Raw genomic sequence first — 26075 nt, forward strand, 5'->3', positions numbered from 1 at the left:
CTTCACACATACGCCTATGCCCCTGTTCTTCAATAAATGGCGAGGGAAATATAGTTATAAAAAAAAATACAGTCAGCGGGGGTTAAAGGGGAACCCCACCTCTGTTTTTTAATGAACTGTTCAGAACAAAAGGCTAACAATTGGCCACAGCAAGATAATTTTTTTAATCTGATGACTGCATGTTTATTTTGTTCTCTTTCGATTTCGCGTGTTTAAAGCCATCACCTGGGATGAATTTCAAACTATTTTGTCTTGATTTTTGTGTTTCCGGGATCGGATCAGCGCCTGAAAGCAGCGCGGCAGCGGATGTAGAGGCAGCGGCGGCAGCGGTAGCAGTAGCAGTCTAAGGTTTATGGGGAACCATGTAGCCGCTGCGAGCCCTACCGCCATCTCCCCGCCGACTAACCGATCATGCCCTCTCCTCCACCCATGTTGCCACAACGTGACGGCCTGTCAAAATTTATTCGTGAGGGAAATCCGGACGGGAAGTACGAGGAGAGGGAGTCGACCGTGAAAGCGTAAGCCCGTGTTAGAGGCTGTATCTGCCCTCCCCCGGAGCTGTGGAGCTGGGGGGCGGTGGGTGCTCTTGATTTATCCGCCTCTCTTTGGGTTTATCGTCGTTTTAAATGACCCCTCTGGCCCAGCTCAGGCCATCTTCCAGGTGGTACAAGGGCGTGTAACGCTGACGGGTAAGCGGGCCAGTTTGTAGTTTTGTAGTTTGTCTGCCCGCGTTACCGCCCCGTTTTGTTTTTTGTTTTTTTTTTGGGGGGGGGGCGGCTTGTTTTTTTCCTCTGGTGTAGTGGCGCTAACAGCGCAACCAGGGGGGCTGAAGGCAGGCTCTCACACAGGACGCCGAAACCTGCCTGCGCCATGGGGAATACCGCCTCCTGCTGTGTGTCTTCCAGCCCCAAACACCGGAGGAACAACCACGCGAGGCTGGAGACTTACCGGCCAGAGCCGGAGCTGAGCCGCGAGGACACGGGCTGCAACCTCCAGCACATCAGCGACAGAGAGAACATCGATGGTGAGTCTGTCTTCGGCCTGTCCCAGTGACTGTTACATAGTCTGGTAGTAGCGACAACTCTCACTGATTTTTGATGCATATTATAATTGGTTCGTGCATGGTGATGTTGTTGCTGAAAGTGAGTTCTTACTGTGGATATGTCCACGCCGCTGCAGATTTAGGCTGCAGGATTAACAGGTAATGGGAATTTCCAACATCTGTGCCAAGGATCCACCCACCCATCCATTCATCACACCTTGCTTTTCATTGAACCTCTAGCACAGACACAGGACAGTGGTTTCAAGTGCTCCACATTAGCAGGAGTTCCCTGTTAGTCTGAGCCGTGTACTGTAGAAAGAAGATCTTATGATCATTTCAAGGTTTGCTGTTACAATGCCTTTAATCAAAAAGCTTCAACGTGGGTTAGATGGGTAGTGCGGTTGGAACGGCTCTACCTGGTGTGTTTTTTATGGGAATCCCTGCCTCTTAAAGATGGATTATTGTCATTTCCGCCGTCCAAAAGGAAGTTTGCTGAGGCAAATGTGTTTTGATGACTTGACCTTGATCTTGCGTCATCCTCAACTATGTGTCTGTGTGTGAGAGGGTGGTAGGGTTGGCTTGGCGTGTTGAAAGGCAACTGTGAATTTGTGTTCCAGTGGGAGGTGATGCAATAATGATGGATAGTGTTTGTGGCACTTCATTTCCTTTAGGTAACAGATTAGGATGCTAGCACAGTTGTTTTACAGTAAAGATAACTTAATCTTTATGTATTTGCCCAAATTTGGGAAGAACAGTTTGTGAGATGGAGTTCCTTGAAGTGCAATTTTGTTATTTTCATTAAGCTCTGTTGGTGTGTTAAGAGTGTCTGATTTTGCATCATTGACTATTGACCAATAAGAAAATGGGAAGGAGAGTGAAACCAGAAAGGAAATACTCCCAGCATGCCACCATATTCAGGAAATGACCAGTAATGCTTGTGGAAATGTGGTCATTATAAATCATAAAACATTAACAGGAACAACTAATGTTTGCTCTTGGAGCAAATTCACTTCAGGCCATGGCTAATCAACCGCCTTGGCATCATTGTCTCAGTCCTCAAATTTAGTCAAGATCATACCTTCTGTCTTGTGATACTGAACAGAGTGGATACAAATAACACAAACAGGCCCTCACAGGGTGGTGTGATGTCAGCCCAAAACAGGTCAAAGGTTGCTTGAATTTATGTCAGTCTCCCTTTCTCTGGTATGACAGCTGTCTTCCAAGAGCTTTATGGCTCAGTCCAAATGATGATCTGCTATAAGCGCCAGTCAGCCTCACTGTACTCCTCCCAATGAGGATTGGGTTCCCTGGAGTGAGTAATCAGGAAAGCATCAGAGGCTGAGCAGTGTGCTCTTCAGCAACTTTTTAATTGATGAAACAGGCATAAAATGGGTTGACTATGGGTCCACTGGTGTGGTTTCTCATTGCCAGATGGATATTTACACTGTAATTATGGACTACATCTTCCAAAGGGTTTTTTTATTTAATTTAATTTAATTTAATTTTATTTAATTTTATTTATTTATTTATTTATTTATGTATTTATTTATTTATTTATTTGTTTGTTTGTTTGTTTGTTTATTTGTTTATCTATCTATTTATCTATCTATCTATCTATCTATCTATCTATCTATCTATCTATCTTTTTGCAAATAGGTATTGACTTTTACTCTGACACGGAATGGGATAGAACTAAGCCGACCAGACATAATTTCTCCCTAGATACTGCTGCTGCCCTCACAAGTCACTCCTTGAACCAGATGGGCTGTACTGTATAATCCGCCACAACACATTCTGGGTCCACCAAGTGTTTTCCTCCTAGCTAGACCTGCCTGCCTTTTATACACTATGAGCTTAAATTGAATAATTGTTAAAATAATCAGAAGATCATCAGACGCTGAAGGAAAATTATAGTAGTAAAAGTAGTAGTAAAAGGAGTCCCTGGTTATCCCCGGTCTCAGTGCAGGTCTTTCAAAATAAAAGATTCTAACTGAATTATGTCTAATTTTGACTGAATTTATTGGCTACCATATGTTGGTAACCTCACAATCAGTGTATGTGGATTAATTGTCAAAACAAGAGGCCAGTCTAAAGGTGAAAAATGACCAACAATGTTCACAAAAAGCTTTGGATTGTGCCTTTTGGTAGTAGGGAGAGCATGAGCAGATCTCAAGCTGGTTTTTACTGTTTGTTCTGAGCTGTTTGCACAAGTCTTTAGGCAATGACCCCTTGATCCTGTCACTGGACCTCTAATGACATTCCACTGCCAGAGGAGTCCTGTCCACATCCTGTGGAATCACACAGCGTGATTCGTGCAAATGAACAGTTGAGAATGTCATCATTAAGCATGTAGCACACACCAGCCTCACTGCGATTTAGCTACCCAGGAAAATTTCGTTAATTTATCCAACTAACCAGCCAGTCCAACATTAGTAAATATGAGCCAGACACAGCCATCTGCAACTTCAGCACCTAGCACTGTTATTTTCTGTGTTTTGTACATTGAAGAATTAAGCATGTGAGTAAGAGTTCAATTTAATTTCAATTTGCATAGTAAAGCCAAAGAGTTTTTTTTATTTTTTTTAAATTTAATTCTGCTGTGAAGTTGAAAATGTTGACAGTATTTTCGACATGCACAACTTTAATTCATCTTCATTTTATTTCTTATTTTTATTTTCCTACCTAGACCCAGGAATGTTTTTATTTAAAAAGAACCATCCTCTGTTCAGGGAATTGTGTTATGTTTAATGTCTTCAATTTACTGTGAAGTCAAAACTGAGGTTCATACCTAACCATGACTCTAGTGTACTGTTACACCCCTACTGTCAACAGTAAGTCTATAATAGCAGTCCTTATGAAGTTGAAAAATCCAAGACAAAATAAACAGGCTTTCCCCCCAGTCTTCTCCCTCAGTACATATGAAAATCCAAAACATGTCCAAGACTTGCGAAATCAACAGGCAGTGACTGAACCTGATCTTTGAAGCCATGTTGCCAAACACAACCCTGAAAAAGAAGATATCACCACTTCTGGTAGGCAAACGGTAAAAACATTACAAGCTAAAATTTGCTTTTCCTATATACATGACGACAACAACAACATTGAAAAAACGATTTTCTGAAAATCCTTACCCTGGCTGCAGTTTTGCAAAGGAACGTACAATGTAGTTTGACAATGAAAGAATAAAGCACATAGACACGGCTTTGTTTCAAGAAATACCAAATGTGCTGCATTCAGTATTTTATTCTCTGACAACAGAGTCAGAAAAACGTGAGAATGAGAATATCTTCATTGGACTTCCAGCAGTATTAATATACTAGATGTGAGCACAGATAAGATTAAAGATACAAACAGACATAAGGCCAAAGTGGCCCACTGTAGGCAGTATGTAAATACTATGTGGTCCACCCACATACTGGCTTTTGTTTATTTTAGCTTCAACTAAACAAAATTGTGAGTTTAATTTTTGGTTTGTTTCAGGATTTTTTTATTTTTTGTTTGCTGCATGAATGTGTCTGGTTGTCTTTTTTTGTGTGGATACACTGAGCATGTGATTGCAGAAAATAAACCATGGGAACTGCTGACAGTGGTGATGACACATGTGAACACTCTACTGCGTGTGTAAACCAAACACACTCATGCTCATTGAACACTGTCCTCCAAGTAAAAAAGGTCTTTCAAGGGGCACCTTAGACAAATCAGCTGTATAATCTGATTTGTCAGAGCAGCTACTCACTTCCTACAGAGCCATCAGAATTCTGTTCATTATTTAAATGTCAGTCAGAGGCTTATCTGTGTTCAGCTTGTCATGCTATGGAAGTTAAGTTGTAATCACAGCATGCACAAGTAGGCTAAGACCACAACATGGCTCTCTTTAGCACGTCAACACATTGACAACTGCAGATATGTAGGCTGAACGGTACTTACATTTTATGATCACTATCAACACAAAGGTTAAGTAACTGATTCTCAAGGCAGGTAAATTACTACCACCTTCCCACCTACTTTTGTTGGACCTTTGGTTTGTGTGGCCACTGAGCAGATATGCGCAGTAAGGGTGCTTTTCAGTCTAAATGTGTTTAAGACAAAAAATGCATGGGTAGTTACATAAGGACAGCCATGTTTATAACTCATGGCTTTTTAGATATTGGTTGTTTTCCTAAAACAGCAGTAATGAGGGTATAAATGCTTCACGCTGTGAGAAAATATCTTATTACACCTTACTCTTTTTTTAACTATAAAAAACAACAACAGGGATTGGCATTTTGCTTCATCTTATTTTTAACACAAGGGAATTGTCATTTGTAACAGCACTTTTTTTTAGCTCCTTTACAGTAAATAAATGCTAATCAGGGTAGAAGGAGGGAAGAGGTGGAGAGGGTGGAGTGTTTCAAGTGTGAGGTCTACAGGCCCTCCTCACACAACTTCTGGTTAACTACCAGTTACTCACACGCCCTGCTGCTGCACTGGCTGCTTACATAAGGCTGTGTGGTGCTACTTCTGTTTTTAAAAATGACTTTGGAGATAAATTAGATAATTTATTACAGGGCAAATTAAGAATACTAGGACTGGAATGTGGATGACAATATTATCAAAGATGACACATTGTCATGTGCTGCATGTATCTCATTTAGCTCAGCACAACCAGGTCCAGTGCCACTGCAGTGCTCTGGAGAGAGAGGGACACTCTAAACAGATGTGCTATTTTTAGCCTAATTTGGTCAGAGCACATTATAATCTCTGCACAGCTGCTTTAAGTGGAGGTGATATCTCACAAATAGAGAGAAAAGGGGAAGGAGATGTGGAAGACAGAACAGATGGGTGTCTCACCCTCTTTGGGTTTTACTTAACACTTATATCTGTAAATGAACAAAGGCTGCAGGCCCAGCGTTTGTTCTCTGTCTCATCAGTGGTAAAGTTAGTTTTTTCTGGAATTCTGGAAACGCACATTAATGAGTCTTGCTGGAAGGCTAATTGAAATCTGGACATGGATTATTCATGGCTGGTTGATGAGCCTGGGGAGTCTCCCAATGATGAATTCCAGACAAGTCGACCTACATGTATGGTGTATGATACTAGGATGTTTTCATTTTTGGTGAGGCAAGAAATACTACTCATTGTTATTTTCAGACATAAAGATGCCTTCTTTAACACGCTCTATAAGACAGTTGCATGTGGCTATCAGTAAAAATTGTATGTAAGAGCATTAAGTCAACAAATGACCTCAATGCATAAACCATATTAAATGTTTGTTGGCTGAACAAGATGTATAACCATATTTTGTTGAAAGATGCAGAATTATCAATGTTTTCAACCAGCTTTTCAAATTTGACATTTTTGTAATTATCTAAACAAACAATACCCTCCTCAGACAACATTTATGAAATATAGCTCAATTCAATTCAGTATTATAACTTGCTATGGCTAGTATAATTTGAATTTTACATGTAATGACAAAGCTTGAAATCAGATGGAAAGAATAGGAAGTACTCCTCTAGATTTGAATCCACAAAGACAGATTGAAGGCGGACAAATCTGGGCAAAGAAAAAGCAACAGCACCTCCGAAAGTGATAAAGTATAATTCTTCACAGCTTTCCACAGCTGCTAAGAAAGCATCAGATGAATACTTAGGTCCATTAGCTGTTTTTAGTTTGACAAATATTTTGCTGATGTACAATTTAAAAATTACTTGACCCCGACGTGATTTGAAAATGTAAACTTCTGATCTGGTGTCAGACACACTTCCATTGCACCGTGAGGTCACACAACTGTGTATGTTCTGCTCCTTATGAAACTATGTTGGCATTACCTGACAAGTGACCAGATCTCAAATGCACCCTGGGTGAGTTCACAACTCTACTTAGAGCTGTCCAATTCTGATAAGCTCACCTGAGGTGAAGGTCAGTAGAATATCTGAATAGGACCTTTGTTATTTTAATGGTGGACAAAATAAGAGGCATTGATCCTAACCTAATTTTAACAGGCAACCTTTTGATCTGAAGTCAGATGCACTACCATTGCACCACAAACTCACAGAGGTTTGTGTTTTCACATGACTTGGTGAATGTAAAAAATCCATTCCAGATGAAAAGACATATTCATAAATATTGGGCTCTTTTTTATTTATATCCTGACAGCCAGAAATTCCTGGCTGTTGAATGGCATATTGGTTGACACTAATGTCGTGCATATTGCCTGACATTTTGGATCCAAATGGAACATGTAGTTGAATTATAAGAAGACGTTAACACACACATAAAACATATAGGTGTTTAGGACAGTTTCTGCTGTCAGGTCAGGCACAGCTTTTGAAACATAAGACAGATGGGATGCTTTCTTTTGGCTGCCAACCTAAAATCACAAGAGCAGCATCAACTAGCAAAGGACAGCAATAGCTGTAATTGGTTGTTAAATTCAAAATCACGTGTTCTCATCTTTTCATCTATTTTGCCACTTCTCATTTATGTACACAGAAGCTGGCAATTTCCCAGAAGCAATAGTAAATCATTTCAGAGGAATAGCTTCCATTAAAAAAAAAAAAAACAACAACAAATGGACTGATTCGCATTGTTGAATGAAAATGCAATTGCCTGTGACAATCTCATTTTGGTGTTTCATTTCGAGTTGGCCCGCGTTCAGACAGATGCATCTACTGCCCAGAAATCAGCTCCTTGTGTGTTCACTGTGTCTGTTGAGAAACTCACATTGTAATGGTCCTCTGCCAGTTCTGATTATGAGTTGGGAGGGAGCGTGTAGATCAGTGTAATAGTCATTAGAATAAGAGAATGTGTCTCTGAGCAGATAATATGTCAAGACTTAATTTACTGTCAGCATTCACCCAAATGTCTGTGGTATGAAATCATATGAACTCCTTCTTGTTGGCTATGTAGTGAGGAAAAGTGTGAGAGTATATGGTGTAGTTGATTACTTGAGTTCAAGAGTAAATTCAAAAGTTGGTAGTCCAGATTTGCAGACGATTCTCATTAGATTTATTAGCTCAGTAAACATTTTCCTAATGAGTTTATGGTCTCAGTTACTAGCTTCAAGTCTTCAATACAACATGATCATTTTTTAAATAATGGTCCCATTTAGAGGAAAATAGACCATAAATCAGGGGAGGGATTTTACACTGTGGCTACCGTGTGACTGTAGGTTTCAAAAAAGTAGTTCACAAACCAATGCAAAGAGCATGAGGCACTCATAAAATGTGTAAATTTTAGTCAATTTTATTCAACATGGGAAGGACACTAATTTACTTTAGTAGATTTCAGATTGACACTGTGGAGCTGGGTAGAACATTTGAATAAATACATGCTGGATGTGTTTAGGAATGTCGGCTTTATAAGGGCACATTTGTGCAAGAAGGGAGTCAAAGTCCCACCTCTGTCGTGTGGACTGCTTTGTTAGGCATCCACTCCTCAAATCCAACTTGTCAAGAGTGTGTGGTTCTTTTGAGCAGAGAAAAAAAATGTGAATGGCCATGGTTTAGGTTCTAAGTACATTCCCATCAGTGCTCTTGAACGGTATAATCAGAAATCACCTTAAATAATGCAGCCTGTAGTTGTTTTCTGAAGTGGGGCTTTCAACTGTGTGCACCATTGGTAACAGGACTCAACAATTAGATGTGGCGTTTGACAGGCCAAGAGATCATTTGGGCACAGCTGTCCAGACACCACTTGCATTACAGGCAAATTTGTGATATAAAATTGGCAAGACAGTCATGATTGTAGTGGAGAGGACAGAGACACGGACAGTTGGACACAGTTGGCCTTTTTAGACCATATTTCACCTAGCTGAGCTCTACACAATGGAATTTAAAGAAGAGATTAGTGTTTATGACCTCCCACCCAGTTTGAACAAGTGAAGAGACAGCAGTGAGTCCAGATCTTGAGTGACTGAAGTCCTTCACAAACTAGTTTGCACAAACCCTTAGGTGGTTTTGTAAAAGCACTTATTACTCAAAGCTCTAAAGCTAGTGCTTTGATTCAGAGCATGCTTTTCCTCTCTTTTCCAGTACTTTGAGCCAGGAACTACCAGATACATTATTCTGGGAACAATGACTGACAGGAAAAAAGTATTATTCTTACAAATGAAAATCAATTCTTCTCACTTATCCTCCTCAGGTTCATTTATACCCTTTGAGATTCAGTATTACCACTGATCATCAATGTGAAAAGTCCCCTTAAATGAAACAGACCTTCTAGATCACAATGGCTTAGTTAGCTTTAACTCTGTCTGTGTCTCAAGAAAATCCAAATGACATGATCAAAGTCCTGCTCAAGGTACAGGAAAACAGCTGCAGTAGTTTCTCCAGAATTTTACTGTGGCGTCACCAACCAAAGGCGACAGAGTAGGTGGAAATGCAAAGATCCACACATGCATTCTCATGCCATAACATCAGCCTGACAGCTGCTGTAACTTTCTGCAGCATGTGAATGAAGTATCACAATTTTTTTCTCAGAAATGTTAGCTCCCTGCTGAACAAGCAAGCTGTTCCCCATAGGTTGAATTTATTAACCATGCAAAGCGTATTTTAAATTAATCTCACATTAAATGGATGGTCTGTAATATCTGCTCGTAGGTGTCTCTCATATAAAACAATAAAAAGATTATATTTGGTAATGCTCTGAATTAGTGTGAGATGATGGGAGTTGTTGTCCCCACAGTTACAGTTGGTTTCTCCTTGTTTGATTCCTTCTTTGTCTGTGTTTCAGGTGGTTTTCAGTTGGAGTTGAATTCTCCACAGAGCTTTCTCCTCTCCATGACAAGCAGGGCAGAAGAATGAAACACTAACATGCCCAGCTTTCAGGACCAACAGATGTTTTCATCTATCTTTTGTCTATCATCTTTACCTGAAGCAGTTGTGTTGTTTTTGTTTTTTTTTTTAAATAAATGGAATCAGGGCTAATTTACTGAGCAGACATGCTTCAAATAGGACCATAGCAGCTGCTGCTGGTGCTGCTGGTGATCAGGTGTGGGGATAATTACATGCTGCTGAGTAGCTGATGGAAATCCACCTGGACTGGAAGTATGGCACAGCAAACACCAAAGCAGCCAGTATAGTTGCCGACAGATAGTTTGACTGGTGACAAATCACAAATTGTGAGCTTGGCACAGATGGCCCTCCTGTCAACCTCGGCTCCTTTCACAGCATGATACTGGATGAAACCCAGAGGGAGAAGGAGATAAAAATAATTGGAGCTGAGAGACGAGCACAGAGTTTTGGCAGTTGAATGCATTATAAGTGAACAGTATATGCATTGTTTCAAAACGTATCCGATATGTGTGTATCTAATTTGCCTTTGCGCCCCCAGTTTTACAATCCAGTAACAATTTGATTCAGTGTTTTGTTTTTAAAGTTCTTTTTTGGGACATTTCACATTGCTGCTGTGAAAGGGAGACAGGAAGGTCAATGAGATGGGGTGATATACAGCAAAGGTCCTCAGGCACCAAAATTCACAACGGGGTAGTATGACTGAGAATTTATGTTGTGTGCTCTACCAGGTGAGCCACCTTCATTAAATTCAGAGGACCAGGAAAAAAAAAGAAGACTAGTAGCCATTGAAGCTTAGTTGTCTTTGAGAGTGTGAGACAGTCTAAACAATCTTTCCTAAACTGAAGCTTTAGAGCAGAAATGTTTGTTTGTGTTTATGTTGTCGAAATCCAACAGCACTTGACTTTACTTTTTATCTGGCTGTTATTTCTTAATAGGTGCGAGGTTCTGAAAATATCATGATTCAGTTTCTGTTCTTGGGCTGAAGATTGAATTTTAAATTGATTCCCAGTTTGAAATTTATTTCCATTATGCTTGTATTCTGTTATACTGTCATATGATTGGAACGGCTAGATCTTACCAATGTTGCCTCACAACAAGAAGGTTGCGGGTTCGGTTCCCAGGCCTGGGGCCTTTCTCTCTGGAGTTAGCATGTTCTCTCCATGCTTGCGTAGGTTTCATCTGGATACTCTGGTTTCCGGCCGCTGTCCAAAGACATAGATGCTTTGGTTGACTGATGCCTCTAAATTGCCCGTTGGTATGAGTGTTGGTTGGTGCTTGTCCCTACCTCTCTCTTTGTGTTTGCCCTGTGATGGGCTGGCAACCATGGTGTACTCTGCCATCACCCAGTGTCAGATGGGATTAGCACCAGCAACCCCCGTGACCTGGAAATGGATATGCAGTAGAAGATGACTAAGTCAGTGACAGATTTGGATCTGCAGAGACTCCTGATTCAAATTTGAATTGATTGCTTTTGCACACCTCTGTCTATTTTTATCTGTGAAACCTCGACTGTCTATTTTTAACTGTGAAGAGAAATTAAATTATATCACATAAGCTGTTTTACAAAGGTAGCCCTTCTATTTTCACTGCATTGTGCAGGCTAAGAGCCAACACTAACCTTGGGGTCTGGGAGAGCAAGTGTGAGGGAAGGAGGGTGTGGCTGTTGCTGATGGTTGCTGGTTGAGTGGTATAATAAGCTGAAGTTGTAGTAGTGAGATGTGTATTGTGTGCTTTTACTTAAAGCACACAATACAAGTCGTTGTAAAGGCAGGGCAAAATCATCATTCTCACAGACTTTTTTCCCCTGTTCTACCTCTTCAGGCAGCAGAAGTTGTGGGAGGAGTGGTTATATTTATCAAAGACCTAAACTAATGGTTTTGATGAAAAATGTAAGTAAAAAATGTACGTATCGTCTATCTGCAGGAAGGTGTGCAAGAAATTCATGTAGAGTTTTCTTTACTAGTGCCACAGCATCATCAAACGGAGTAATAAGACTCAGCAACTTAGTGCAGAGCAGTATAGTGTATAGGGCAGGTGGGAGAAGCAGAGAGAAAAAGACAGCAAGCCCAGCGTTTTGTCTTTGGCTTTGATGAGCTCGTTTCTACCATCTGAATCGTTTCAAGCCAGCGTTGCCTAGTTACAGAGAGCAGGATGCAGGGAGGGGAGGAGAGAAGAAGAGGAAGGGTAGGTTTATGGCTGTCATCAGGGTGCAGGGTAAATGGGTCCTTTCCCTCTTCATGGACTCTTAAACCCCTCAGATCCTTTACTGGCTGACATGACTCAGTCTGTCCTTCTTGCTTCGTCTCTCTCAATTACACATGTGCACACAGTAAACATCACAAGAAAAAATGCAGTCTCCCACAGTATCTTGTGCTGTGGTTGCCTTCTCAAGCATGTGGTTATCTGCTGCTCTAATTGATCTAAGCCTCTGTATATTGCATAATATGGCATTTGTTCATCTTTGTAATGACGGAATTCCAGTCATCATATGAATTTGAGCCATAAAGACTGACTTGGGCAGCACAGCAGCATAGTGGTTAGCGCTGCTTCCTCTCAACAAGAAAGACACGAGTTAAGTTCGCAGGCTTGGGGCCTTTCTGTGCGGAATTTGCACGTTCACCCCATGCATGAGTGGGATTCCTCTGGGTACTCTGGTTTCCTCTCACCATCCAAAGATATGCACGTTTGGATTAATTGGTGACTCTAAACTGTCTGTAGGTTTGAGTGCGAGTGTGAATGGTTGTTCGTCTCTGTCTGTCTATGTGTTGGCCCTGTGATGGATGGGTGAGCTGTCCAGGGTGTACCGCTTGCCCAGTGTGAGCTGCGATTGGCTCCAGCACCAACCACAGCCCAGGAAAGAATAAGTAGTAGAAGATGAATGAATGACTAAGTTGTTGCTTTGGAGTCCACTATGAGGAGCACATGTACATAAGGGCTAGTGACAAATTTTCTAATTATCTTATCATGGACATGGCTAGGGCTGGGCGATAAATCAGTTTAATTAACTAATTCAAATGTGTATATAAGGACAATTTGTTTTTAATGAAAATCAATTTTCTCTTTGACTTCCACCTTGATCCTCCCCTTGGGCCCCTGTAGTTCAGAGTGGGCTGTACTTGTCGTTGTGTGACGTGATAGGCACAAGCACAGTGATGTGTAGTTGGGTTTGCCATCTTGTGCATCTACATATGGCAACTCCTTTTGGTGTGGAAAATGTGAAGTGAGAAATAAAAACATTTTACACTTTATCACTATAGCCAAAAGAGGAAGTATTGTTGAAATCCCAGGAGGGAAAATCTAATCAGATAAAAAAGCATGTTTTGAATTACTTCCTTGTCATTATAGTCATAAATCATAAATTGAGTTTGGTTAGAAAAAATCTAGACATAGCTCTTTCTGTGGAATCCATCTTATATAAGAGATCAGTTGTTAAGTAGAAGCTGTTTACTGTCCTTGTTTTACCCTGCAGTCTCACAGTTTGGCACCAGCTACAGTCAAAGATGGTACAGTTAATATGCTATTTAAACATGAAGCATCTTATTCTAATAAATTATGGCTGCAGATTAAGTTCAATGAATTGGTGCTTATTCCTAGATTTTTTTGTTTTTTCTTATTCTGTTTTTTAGATGGACAAATCAAATTATATTATGAAAGAAATATGGCATTTGATCTGTTAATGAAAAACCGTTCAACCTGTGTCAAAAACAATAGCAGTCACAACACCATTCTGGGTTGGTAGTATGTAATTGTCATGTTTTTATTTGCTTCAATTGTTTCAGATCAATGGATCTGAATGGATCAATCCGTGTGATTGATACACATCTTTAATAAGGACCCTCATGGAACCATGTGGATTGACTCTAAATCATCGATAATTTAGTTTTTCTGTTAGCATCGATAAACTGAGGAAAGTAAATTAGCCAATGTTGCATTGTCATTACTTTAAGGTAGACTTACAGTACAGTAGTGTCAGTACAGAGTTACTGACCTTAATTGCCCAAAATTTGGAATGTAGCCACTCTCTTCTTGCCGTTGCAGCCTTTTTTTAATCAGTGTGTCTGTCCTTACAACCTTCCCTTGTCCTTTGGCTTGTCAGTATAACTTCTGAGCTTGTCTGATACAGCAGAATTATACTGTGCTGTATGTTACGTTTATTTTGTTTCGGACTATTTTGCTTTATGCATGAAGCATGCTCAAGGTTTAGCACCGGAATTCCCAAGCACAGCTTCACTAATGCCACCAGGTTGTATGCTCCTTTTCTTTCGAGTACATGTAGTGTGTATTAAAAGCTAAATGTTTTCCTCTGCTTGCAGTATTTTATTTTATTTTATTTTATTTTTTGAGAGGAGCATCTTAAATTATTTGTCAAGCATCATAAGAAAATCACGAAAGGCCTGATTTCTTACCAACAAAATGTAAAACTGCAAAGGAACATTTTCATTAGAAGGAATCAAGTTCTGGCTTGACAGTTTTTTTTTTTTTTTTCCTCTTTCATGTCTTGTTTGTTATTTTTATTTAATGTATCAGCAGTTTTAACAACCCCTTAACTACCTTGGCTTAACCCAATATTTTTTAACAAACATGCAAATGCAGTGAAATGAAAATCTATGTGTTTATTATTCACCAGCATCACTTCATACAGTATGTTTGTTTTCAGGCCACTGTGGTGCAAATTTACTGTTCACTGCTCTTAAATTACTGTGATCTTTTACATGTCTCTTTTTGAAATATACAGAAATTATCACACACAAACACACAGTTTATTGACTTTTAGCACAAGCGCATCAGGGCACAGTTTTAATGGTGGCATTTGTGGTATAATGGTCAAAATCAGAGGCTTACACACACGAACATATAGCAGTAGCATATCTGTGTGAATGAGTTTCATTCAAGTCAGAGATCTAGGAATATGTTTTCTGCTGACTTTTTAGGAATAAAAGCTCAGCTCTTTTCCCCTGATGAGTCTGCATCACAGTATTGAGTTTGGCAGATGTATACAGTCAGTGATTGAAGCTCAGGTCTGGGTTACACTGTTTGCAAGAGTTGTGATGCTGCTGGGGGTTGCTGTTCCATTGGTGTATGTTGGATGTAGAGAAAACAAAAAACAGAGTCAGACTAAGTCTGAAACTAAGCAATTTAAACATCCTGGTGGATGACAGAAATTTAGATTCAGACCATAACATTGCCCTGAAATGTGATCAAATGAGATAACACTTAAAGGGCCCATATTTCACACATTTCTAGTTTTTTTAATTGTGAAGGGTTCATCTCCATCAGGACAGCAAGGTGGCATAGTGGTTAGTACTGTTGCCTCACAACAAGAAGTTTGCTGGTTTGGTTTCTGGGTTCCCGGACCTTTATGAATCCTACTATCCTTTAGCTTTACCTTCTCCCTCTTATCACTCCTGCTGTATAAATGAAAACACAGCAGCTACTGTATATCATAGAGATGAAATGGTAAATAGCATAACACAGATTACATATTTTCACAGAGGTGCAGAGCTAATTTTACAGCAGAGATCATGATGTTTTACACACATCTGTGCTCTCCAGTGTGTTCTGCTGTGCAAGGCGATAGCCATTCACAGCACATTCACAGCCTGGACTGTGTTCATAAACAATGCCTACTGTGCATTGTAATGACTGTGTGCACTGTGCACTTTTGATTTCCTACTTTCCATCTTTCTGCCATTATAAAGCGCCCTCACACTTAAAGTGTTATCAGTGATCACTGTCATTCAGTACAGAGGTGATTAAGTTTGTGCTGAGATAAATGAACCTGTTCTTCTTTGCTGCTCAGTACTGCTCTCTAGAGGCTGTGTTATACCAGAAGGCTGAAAGCTGAAATTCAAGGTGAGATCATCAAAACTTGAACGGAGTGTTATCAGTGAAACATTTAGTGAAACATCTAGTGAAACAAATGTGGTTTCAGGATACTTCATATCAAACTTAGGACAACTTTGCTTCACTTTGACTTGACTGGCAAAAGAGCAAATTGCAGCATGTGCTGTATGCTTCTTATCTCAGTGGAGTCGGTGTATTGTTTGATAGCATGCTTCTGAAAGCCAGGCAGTGCTGTGCTGTGCTGTACCATCTGGATGTCCTCAGGCTGGTACCTCAGCAGGGCAGCCAAAAACCAGCAAAGGGCCTTCCTGTCTGGGTTAATGTTGCAACCCAAAGGCACCCTCATGACAGTGTCCCAGCGCAATGTAGGCACGTATGTTACCTCGATGACAACTTAATGAGCCTCGATTGTTTGTTGTTGTTGTTGATTTTTTTCTTTTTAATGGGTTTATCTAAGCATTGCCCAGGTCCTACACATATGGCAGTGACTGTGAATTATCCTCATTGAAGTCAGGACAAAGTAGAATGAGGTAGGGTAAATAAACTGTAATAACTAGGAATATACAGTTCATTAAAATGAAAATCACAGAATAATGAAGTGCAATGTCCAAATCACAGGAGCAACGATAAAGGTTAAATGTGTCACAACATACTAATTAATAATATAAAATAATTGAGTGGTGTTGCCGCATAGACTCATGACAACAAATCCTATTGCAGAGATGTAAGGGAACATACATGCTTAGTACAGACCCAAGCAAAATTGACATAATTTACATTTTCTTCAATGAAAATAAAATGCAATTAGTGTTCCAAATAAACTCATGACACAATCACAATATGTGTCAAAATGACCAAATTATGGAATTATTAAACAATAATAATGAATACACATTAAGAATAAATTTTTTCCCTTCTATAATTTACACTGATAACATTATGGTGTCAGCATGCTAAATAGATTGTCATAACAGAACAACAGTGAAACAATGATTCTTGCAATTTATTACTTATGGTAATCAGAAATAACTTATACTTAAACTTAACTTAAACTTAACTTAAACTTATACTTATACTTAAATAATGCAAATAATATTTGCACTACTGAGGAATGAAATGTTGTTCAGTGAATGATTTATTTTTGCAGATGGTGATATTTATATAGGTTTAGCATAGATTAGATATAGTTTTAGATGTAGTTTTCAGGTTGTTTCTCCATCACTAATCTGATTTGGACTCAACTGTGATCGGATTCTTGTGAACAATGATCAGTACAACTTCAGAAAAAAAAAAACTTAACTACATAACTCAACAAGTCATGTGCTAATAATGACATAATTTAGCACACATGTCTAATTAGATTAAATGAAGTGATGACATTTTCCACCCAGACAGTCAAAAGACAACTTCAGTGTGACATCACAATGACCTGTGAAAACACCTCTTGCCATTATGAACGCTGCAACTCAGGAACAAAATTGAAAGCTGCGACCATAATTCCTCTAAGGAGAAGGAGGCAAAGCGCCAGGGGGTAATTATAGTTATTGTATGATGTGCAGTAGCTGTCAGGACAATATCTAGATGATGTATTTCTTTTGCCTGAAATGGGACAATTGAAGTGTAATTTTTCATGAAAACATTTGGGGCAAGAACAATGAGCCGTGGCTTTTAATTGCCCATCTTTTGATTTTTACCCTCATCTTTCCATACGGTATTTCTGTTCTTTAGGGAAGAAGTATAGGTGGTGGTTTAAACAGTCCACAAATGTACCTATTCCCTCCACTCTTTGTTTTAATGAAGCTCCTTTACAATGTAACTGGCTACCCCCTACTTAATTTCCTTTCTGTTTCCTGAAATGCAGGAAGTTGGGTGCCTTCGTCTACCTCAGGTCGGAGAAAGTCAGAGAAAACTGGCGAGAGTGGAAGCACAGTAGAGGTCACTGACACCAGTCATGGGGAGGGGACACACCCTGCATCTGTGGAGAGTCAGCTTCCTGTTTAAAAAAAAAAAACAAACAACCCCCCCAAAAAAACATTATATCATCAGGAATTAAAGCAATGATCCTTTCCAAATATTTTCATTGTACTGTAGGAATTTTCATGTCATACAAAGCATAAATTCTACTCTTAGTTAGGGGTTAGGGTTAGGGTTATATCCACCTCATGTGGCAGATGTTGCAGAGCTGTCAAGTAGTATTTGCAGCATCGCTGGCCCACAATCAGTTCTCCCTCTATGTTTTTTTGCTTGTTCCCATACACCAAGCTTTTATTCAGCAATGTGTGTCACTTCCTCTACATAATGGCTGTGTGTTTCCTTTGAGGCTGTTGAAGTAGCTCTCCATCACAAAAAGACAGAAGTTCAAAAGAGTTTGGACACAATAGTGGGGGCTTACAAACATAAACTGTCGTGAACTGAATAACACTCAAGCCCTTCCAGTTTCTCTTCTCTCTGTCAAACCTGTCTCAAAACTGTCTCTCAGATCACTTTATTTTCCACTCTCTTGCCCTCTTTGCACTTTTCTGTCCTGTCATCAGCCTGTCCCACGTCTTCTGACTTTTTCTTTGTCAGTGTGCTGGTCCGGGTGTTGTTTAGTTTCTGACTCTTCCACTTTCACTGACATCAGCCAAGACATCAGGAAGCTGCTGATGTTGGTCACCAAGTCACAATGCATTTTCCTTCAGTTTCAACTCGGGTTTAGACAAATGTCGTGTTGTAATGTCATCATTCAATTCTCCCTCATGATACTGAAAGTTAATGTTTAACCCGGATCAGAACATGATAATGACCGTAGCCTTATTTCCTGTGTTATTGCACTACAAGCTGTTCAATATATTAAATTGGATCACATGGCCAACATTAAATCAGCAGAGGCGGTGTAATACCAGTCTGGCACAGAATAAAATACTTATACTTTAATAGTTATTTGTAGATACTGATTGCTATTGACTGCATTGGAGTCTGGCTCTCACTGGGGCTCAGACATTTAAATATCTCTCAGACAAGTCTGATCTTTTGTCTGCAAACTAAGCATACACAGAGGTGATGTGCAGGGCACAAGGCCTGAGCAGATGAGCTCCAACCCAAATTTGCTTTTAATTTATGTTGGAAAACAGTATTAAATGAAATAGGAACTATAGCAGAGTTTAAAACACGTATGGGGAAATTTTACAAAAGTAAGATGCTAGTACATATTTAATTCTGTAATTTGAACACTAGTCTCATATTTCATGTCATTCTGCTTTAAAAAGTAAATCCAACTGTCAACGTTTTGTGTTTGATAGTACCTGGAGTGGTTAGTGTTGCAGCCTGGAGATGTTATCGCTCCACTGCTCAAAGATCTTTATCTTACAATTTATTGCAGTTTCTGTTGACAGCTACTGTTTGATCTGTTGGTTAATCCTAGGTGGTGAGTAAGCGCAGAAAATGATCTAAAACAGATCTATACCTTTCTGTTTTGTTTGTTTAGTGCATTGATTTACAAAGCACCGTTTAGATAGTACTGCTGCAGCACACTATTAGCTGACGGATTGTTTTTCCACCCAGCTCAGTCCATTACAGGACAAGTGGTTAACCCCTAAAGCCAACCCCACACACTAACCTCCACGGTGTGATTTGGTTATGCTCGTGAAACATCATGCTGTGATGATGTATTCTGTTAAATGATCCTAACAGCAGTTCAGTTCCAATTATCTGCTGCGGTACAAAAAGTACAGGCCAAAAGTTTGGACACATTTTCCTATTCATTTGAATGAGAAGGTGTGTCCACACTTTTGGCCTGCACTGTATATTGGGAAGCTCTAAACTAAACTAAAAGAAACTAACAAACAAACATTATCTATCCCCAAATGTGTCATTTAAATCTACACGGAATGAGTTTACATATCAGTGATAATGAATCTATCGTTTCAAAACTGTCTGAGATTAAAGCTTTCTTTCCTCCTTTTTTCAGATCTGCCCATGGAGTATAATCCCTCAGATCATCCCCGGGCGAGTACCATTTTCCTTAGCAAGTCGCAAACTGATGGTGAGTTCTGCTCTTCTCTATTAGTACCATACATTTGTTAATACCTATCTCTGGAATTTCTTCAGCTTGCACATTTATTTTTGTAGCATGGTCTGTATCATGATGCTAATGCAGTATTTCTGTCTGGCATTCACTTGACTTGCTCAGATAAGGTAAATGACTGAAAAATCTTACCAAGGTAATGTTGTAGATATCAGTTACTCAGTACATTACTCTTCCCAATGGATGTGATCACTCAAAGGTCCCATATTGTATAACTTCAGGTTGGCCTTTGATTATAAGGCAGGTCTAGGGTCAGACAGAAGCCTTGGAGAGGAATCACATGCATATGTTTTAATTTTATAACACATCACGTTATTGCTGCCTGTGCTTCTGGTGCCCACGTAATGCAAGCACTCACAACTCCTCTAAACTGGGCCTCACGATTAATCCAGACACTGGTGGATGTGGCACAGTCCCTGGGAGCACATTGACATTGCACAGTAAAAAGATGTTTGAAGAAATTGTGATGTATAATTGAAGTAATCTTCCAGCTGGAGGGTCTATGTGCTATAAGTACTTCCCTCTTTTTTAGCATGACTTTGTTTGAACACCTCCATTGGAACATCAGAACATCTAATCTGATTGCAATGAGGAATTAATTCAATGTGACTATTTTTTTAAAGTCTCCAAAGAAGAGCTCTGCATTTGTGTAAAAAAGTTAAGTTATGCATGCTTAATTCAGTGATAGGTCCTTGTTGAAATCGCAAGAAAGAGTTTATTAAAAGAACAAGCAGAGCTATGAACTTTTGTGCAAACACATATCTTTCAAATTCTGTAATGATTTAAACAGTAATGTTACACAGGCTGTACTTCACCAAATTATTGCAAGTTATTTGTATTTTAATTATTACATTTTACAATTTCAATTGGTTTCTCTTCCTTAAAATTGTTGCACCTGTTCATGAACATGATTCCCTACCATTAGTGGAAGATTACACAAATAGTTGTAATAAAGCAGTTTGGAATCTTAATTTAATTCAAGTTGAGAGGTGGCATATGCCTCCTGTTTTATGGGAAAGCAATGTGTGTCATTGATGCAAATGTGCAGCCACATAGATGAACCTTTGACCAGCATCTTTTTGTCCACCGTGAAGACTCCAGGCAGACTCCCATGAAAAGCTCATACCAACAGCCTTTTTGTTTGATTTTCTGAGCTGATTTGGGCTGTTTTGATCATCTCATAAATCTGTTGTCAGGCAGCAAATCTGAGCCTGAGATGTCTGGACCCTCTGCAGTGACAGCAATGTCACGTTGTAATGAAGTGAAGTGTGAAGTTGTTCTTTGAGACCTCCTCTCAGGGCAGCTGTAATCTCTTTAGTGAGAGGATAAGAGACTTAGTATTGCTCAATTTCCACACACGTTCTGAAACCTGATATGTTGATCTGATAGTAGGCCTAGATACTCTTTTATTTGACTTAGCTGCTGTGAATTTGTGCTGGCCCATTTTCTCAACTAATGCACATAAATATTAACACAGGATGACACACAACAAGTAGTTTTGCACTGTAGTGTGCATTGTTCATCTGTTTATTATGCTAAAATATAGACAACTTGGACTTTTGTTTTTTCAGTTGCTGTTACCAACAAGAGAGGTAAGCATGATTGTGTGTCTGCTCGGTTGGCAGGTAGCATTATTCATTATGCTGTGTGTTTGGGCTAGACACTGTAGCCTCAAGCTTTATTGTCTTATTGTCTTCGATCTGCATCCGTTAGCAGGTCATGTGCCTTTGCTGCTGCTGTGTGTTTGTGTACGTATCAGTGTATTATAAATAGGGCTGCATAGTCAAGCTTTGATGACCAAAATGTCATATCTTATTCTTCCCTCCAGCAATGCATTTTTTTCTGAGGGTTTGAATAAAATCACAGGGCATTGTGTGGAAGGATGTTGATGCTGTTCATCCTGTTGTATAAATAAATTATGGCTTTTATTTCCATTTTTATTTCCATCACTCCATTCTGGGTTCAAATTCAGGACAAAGAACCAAAAAAGGTATGGACTTAGGCAACCAGTGAGGGCAGAACTACACAGTTTGGCAAATGAAGGGTTTTTACTTTCCATCACCAGCGTACTGTCGCATCACAGCAAACCCTTGAACTGAGCTGAGACATTAACACACGCATAAATAAAATATAACCCTCAGGTTCTCTGTCAGTGATGTGTGCTGTCAATAGGTTTGTTTTTTTTTTTGTTTTTTTTCCACTATACGAACAAAGAATCCTTGGGACATGAAGGATGAAGGCTGAGTTTGAAGGAGCCATCAAAATGGGACAGTTTGGTTGTGCTGCTGTCATGTAATTAGTCCTCAAATGAGCCTCCAAAGCCTGAACTGGGACACAGCCTTTTTTTTTCAGAATTGTTATTTAGCTGTTTTTTATTTTCACTAAAATATGTGTCATCTACTCAAGTGACTATAATCAATCTTCAACCTCTCCTGTCCCACTCATGGCCCAGCTGTCCCCCTTGTCTAAACTATCCATCTATGATGGAGGCTGGGAAAACCCCCCTGAAATTCTCATCATGGGTGACTCAATCATTAGAATGTGAAACTCCCAGCTCCATCACTGGCTGTGTTTCTGCTGGTAAAACTGCAGACTTAATAGAGCTGACACCTGCCCGCTTCAAACACCATCCCTCTGCTCATACTATGCCATTACACAGAGGCACAAATGATGTCATGTCCAGACAAACCACTAAACACACTATGATCTGGAGTCTCTTGTCCACAAAGTTGGATGCCTTGGGAAGATCTGTGTTCTCTCTGAACTTTTAAACAAGGTGGGGTTAGCTAACCCTAACCCTAACCCTAACCCACTGGGCCAGAGTGTTCAGCTGTCTGTTCAGCCTACCTGTGGATGCAGAATTTTGCAACTGCTCTGGATTTCATAAGCAACTCTGACTATTTTTAGTCTGAGTTTTATCCGCTCAAAACTGATGGATTACACTTAAATAAGAAAGGGTTTAGAAGACTGACTAGCATCTTTATCAATTTCATTGCATTTAGCCTGATGTGCTCTCTAGCAAGACCCTGCCCAGCCCACATATGTTCATCTCACAGCATTGTCTCTGACAGTGTAGGTCCTGCTGCTGCCTTTGTTTCTGACTACACCATTCCTCTTAGGATTTCTGAAAGGTCTGATGCACAAATGCTCCTCTGTCTACCTCCAGCATTCTAGTTTTAATGTGTGTCTGTCTGTCTGTCTGTCTGTCTGTCTGTCTGTCTGTCTGTCTGTCTGTGTCTGTCAGAGGTGAGGAGGGTCAGGAACAGGATGTGAGGTGCTAGACAGCTCACAGCGTCACTGTGTGTGACAGTGTGCTCTGCATCTGCTCCAGTTTGCTTTTGCCTTCCTTTCCCCCTGGAACCCATCCACACAAACATACACACATGGATACGGAAACTGCTGACACACTGCATGTATGTGATGCCACATTTGGACAAGCAACCTTCCTCCCTGTAAGACAGCTCTATAAACCCAACGAATCTCTGCATCTTTTAGCATAATTACTTTTGTAAATAAGTCGATTTGTGTGGGGTGAAAGAAACAAATTTATATACCGTAATTTCTGGATTATAAACCGCTACTTTTTTTTCACACACTTTGAACCCTGCTGTTTAAACAACTATGCGGCAAATTTTTGGATTTTTAGGTGTAACTAGCTTCTTGCCGTCAATAGATTTAGCATCACATCAGACCAATGAAATTACCGAACAGGTCACAGCGGACCAATGAAATAGTTTGAATTAGATTAAACGCACGCACACTAAATTCTTCATATTAGTCATTTATTTTGCGATTCATGCACATACCCTTATCATGGAAAACACATGAAGCAATGCATATGATGCAACTTTCAAGATAAAGGTGATCGATCTGGCGAAAAGGCAAAATCTTTCTTTGTAACATAATTCCTGCCATATGCCATTTCCTCCCATATTTCCGACACCTGCGGCTTATAAACAATTGCGGCCTATATACACTACTCACAATAAATTAGGGATATTGTGAGAGACTCAGTGGATTTCATACATACATACATGTTTCACTTTAGAGATTTTTGGGATAGGGAGGCAATTGTATTGGGGTGATAGACACACCTCAGTTTGTGTTTTCTTTGTAATGGTCTCACTGTGTACAGTGTGCCTTACATATTGGGGCCAATACCAAAAAACTAAAAGACAACCCTTTTCAATGTGGCATCAATTTCAACATTCTGTGGGTATAAAAAGCTGGTATTGTCAGTAAGTTATTCCAAGTTCATCATTCAAACAGCCATGAACACATGACGTCACTTTACGGACGAGCAGCACCACATGGCCATTGCGTACCTTTGGGTCGGTGGCAGGCAGTCAGATGTTGCTTGTGAACTTGGTGTGTCTCAAAGTGTCATCAGCAGACTTGCATCAAGACACAGAACTACTGGCAGAGTTTGTGACAGACCCAAGAGTGGAGCACCTCAACGATGACCAGTACCTAAGGACCTATGCCCTCAGACATCATTACGCAACTGCCACACAGCTGCAGGCCCGTTTACGAGATGTGAGGGGTACTAGGGTTTCCAGACAAACCATTCGCAACCGACTCCACCACTTTAGCTTGAATGCCAGACGACCGTTGCAGGTGACTCCACTGACACCAAGACACCGCCATGAACGTTTACAGTGGGCACAACGCCATGTGACGTGGACAATGCAGCAGTGGTCTACCGTCCTGTTCACTGATGAGTGTCAGGTAACCTTGCACAGAAATGATGGCTGTCAGCGTTGCTGGAGAAGGCCAGGTGAGCGATAGGCTGAGGTCAACATGGTCCCCAGGGTTCACTTTGGTGGAGGAGGTGCAACAGTCTGGGCAGGCATCACCAGTCAGCGCAAAATAGATTTGGTTTTTGTAAATGGTTCAGTCACTGCACGTTCTTACCTCAGAGTTATCATAGAATCCATCATCATCTCCCAATTCCGCCAGCACACCCCCAACTTTCTGTTCATGGATGATAATGCTCCACCACTTTGTGCCAGAATTGTCACAGCTCAACTTCAGGAAGTCAGAGTGCCTCATATGGTATGGCCAGCAATGTCCCCTGACCTGAACCCCATAGAGCACGTCTGGCACCAGCTGAAGCAGAGACTGGACGATCGTACCCCACCCCCACGTGACCTGGCAGAACTGCGTGTAGCGCTTGTGGAAGAGTGGAACGCATTGCCTCAGAACATCATGAGGCTAGTGAGGAGCATGAGATGTTGCTGTCAAGCTGTCATTGCGGCAAATGGTGGAAACACCCGCTACTGACATTGTCAATTTTTGTTATTTGGGGCTATCCTTCTTATTGTCTAAATTTTTGGGGTAATAAATATTAAACTAATGAAAATGGTGTTTCTTCTCATTCATTATTAGTAATATCAAAGGGAACTTTTACTTATTTCATTAAAATTCAGACCAAATGGGAAAAGCACTCATAAATAACAATATCCCTAACTTATCTTGAGTAGTGTATTTACAAAATAGTTTTTCTCTTTAAAGGTAGTGGGTGCGGTTTATATTCAGTTGCGCGCTATAGTCCAGAAATTACGCTAAGCTTAAATGGCAATCTGCTCTTGAATGAAAATTGTCAGTACACTTCCCTTAGTTGGGCTAAAGTGATGAATAGATAGATTAATTAACCGACTTTCACTCCTGAATATTAAAAACACAATTTCCAAAGAGATTGAAAATCATCAGCTGTGTGTTGTGAGTGCTTTGTTGACAGGTTTGTTGAGTAACTTATGGTAAAACTTTCTCCAGAATGTACTGAAGAGCTTTGACAGGCAATGACTGAACCCTGGATAAATGCTGCTCCCTGTCTCCCAGGGCTGTGTACTGCGCTGACACTGAACTTGAAGTGCGTTTCCTCTGATACCTGTCCCTCCATCTTTCTTTCCAGTTCGAGAAAAACGGAAGAGCCTTTATATCAACCATGTAAGTAAGATAATACACTTGCTCAGAATAAGGTCTTGGAATAATTAATGAAGTTCATGTAGCTATTTTACTGTGAATAGATTGAGGAAATTATTAAGAGAAGTGTGATGATTATAATTGAGCAAATGGTAATTTCAGTATCCTGTATGTTTGTGTTTTTTTTTTTTTTTTTTTTTTTTTTTTTTGGAAGTTCACACACATTTCGGAGAGCAAGGTAATGTCCTCAGAAAAACCCTTTGTCATTTTCCCACTCACTTTTTCATGTTTAGTCATTTGAAAAACCTCAGTGTTAATATGCATTTTTTAGATAATTAATAAATATAGTAGAAATAATTGCATTCCATTATGATGTGCTTCATAAGTACCCATTACCCATCAAAATGTCGATTTATAATGA

General features: G+C 39.9%; 1 protein-coding gene across 7 annotated transcripts in view; it reads left to right on the plus strand.

Moving 5' to 3' along the window:
- Positions 1-140: 140 nt before the first annotated feature.
- The window catches only part of ccny (cyclin Y), a 38771-nt gene continuing 12836 nt past the window's right edge, over positions 141-26075 (plus strand). For 2 of the 7 annotated variants that reach the window (XM_029529049.1, XM_029529050.1), the window contains exons 1-5: positions 141-1024; positions 19613-19687; positions 21301-21321; positions 25644-25678; positions 25869-25892. In XM_029529049.1, coding sequence (XP_029384909.1) covers positions 871-1024; positions 19613-19687; positions 21301-21321; positions 25644-25678; positions 25869-25892 — 309 coding nt within the window. In that variant the 5' untranslated portion in view covers positions 141-870. Of the gene's footprint in view, positions 1025-19612; positions 19688-21300; positions 21322-25643; positions 25692-25868; positions 25893-26075 lie in introns of all 7 variants that reach the window. The other 5 variants (XM_029529052.1, XM_029529051.1, XM_029529054.1 and 2 more) reach the window with 5 other exon arrangements.

Source organism: Echeneis naucrates, chromosome 20 (assembly GCF_900963305.1).
Source record: "Echeneis naucrates chromosome 20, fEcheNa1.1, whole genome shotgun sequence".
Lineage (NCBI taxonomy): Eukaryota > Metazoa > Chordata > Actinopteri > Carangiformes > Echeneidae > Echeneis > Echeneis naucrates.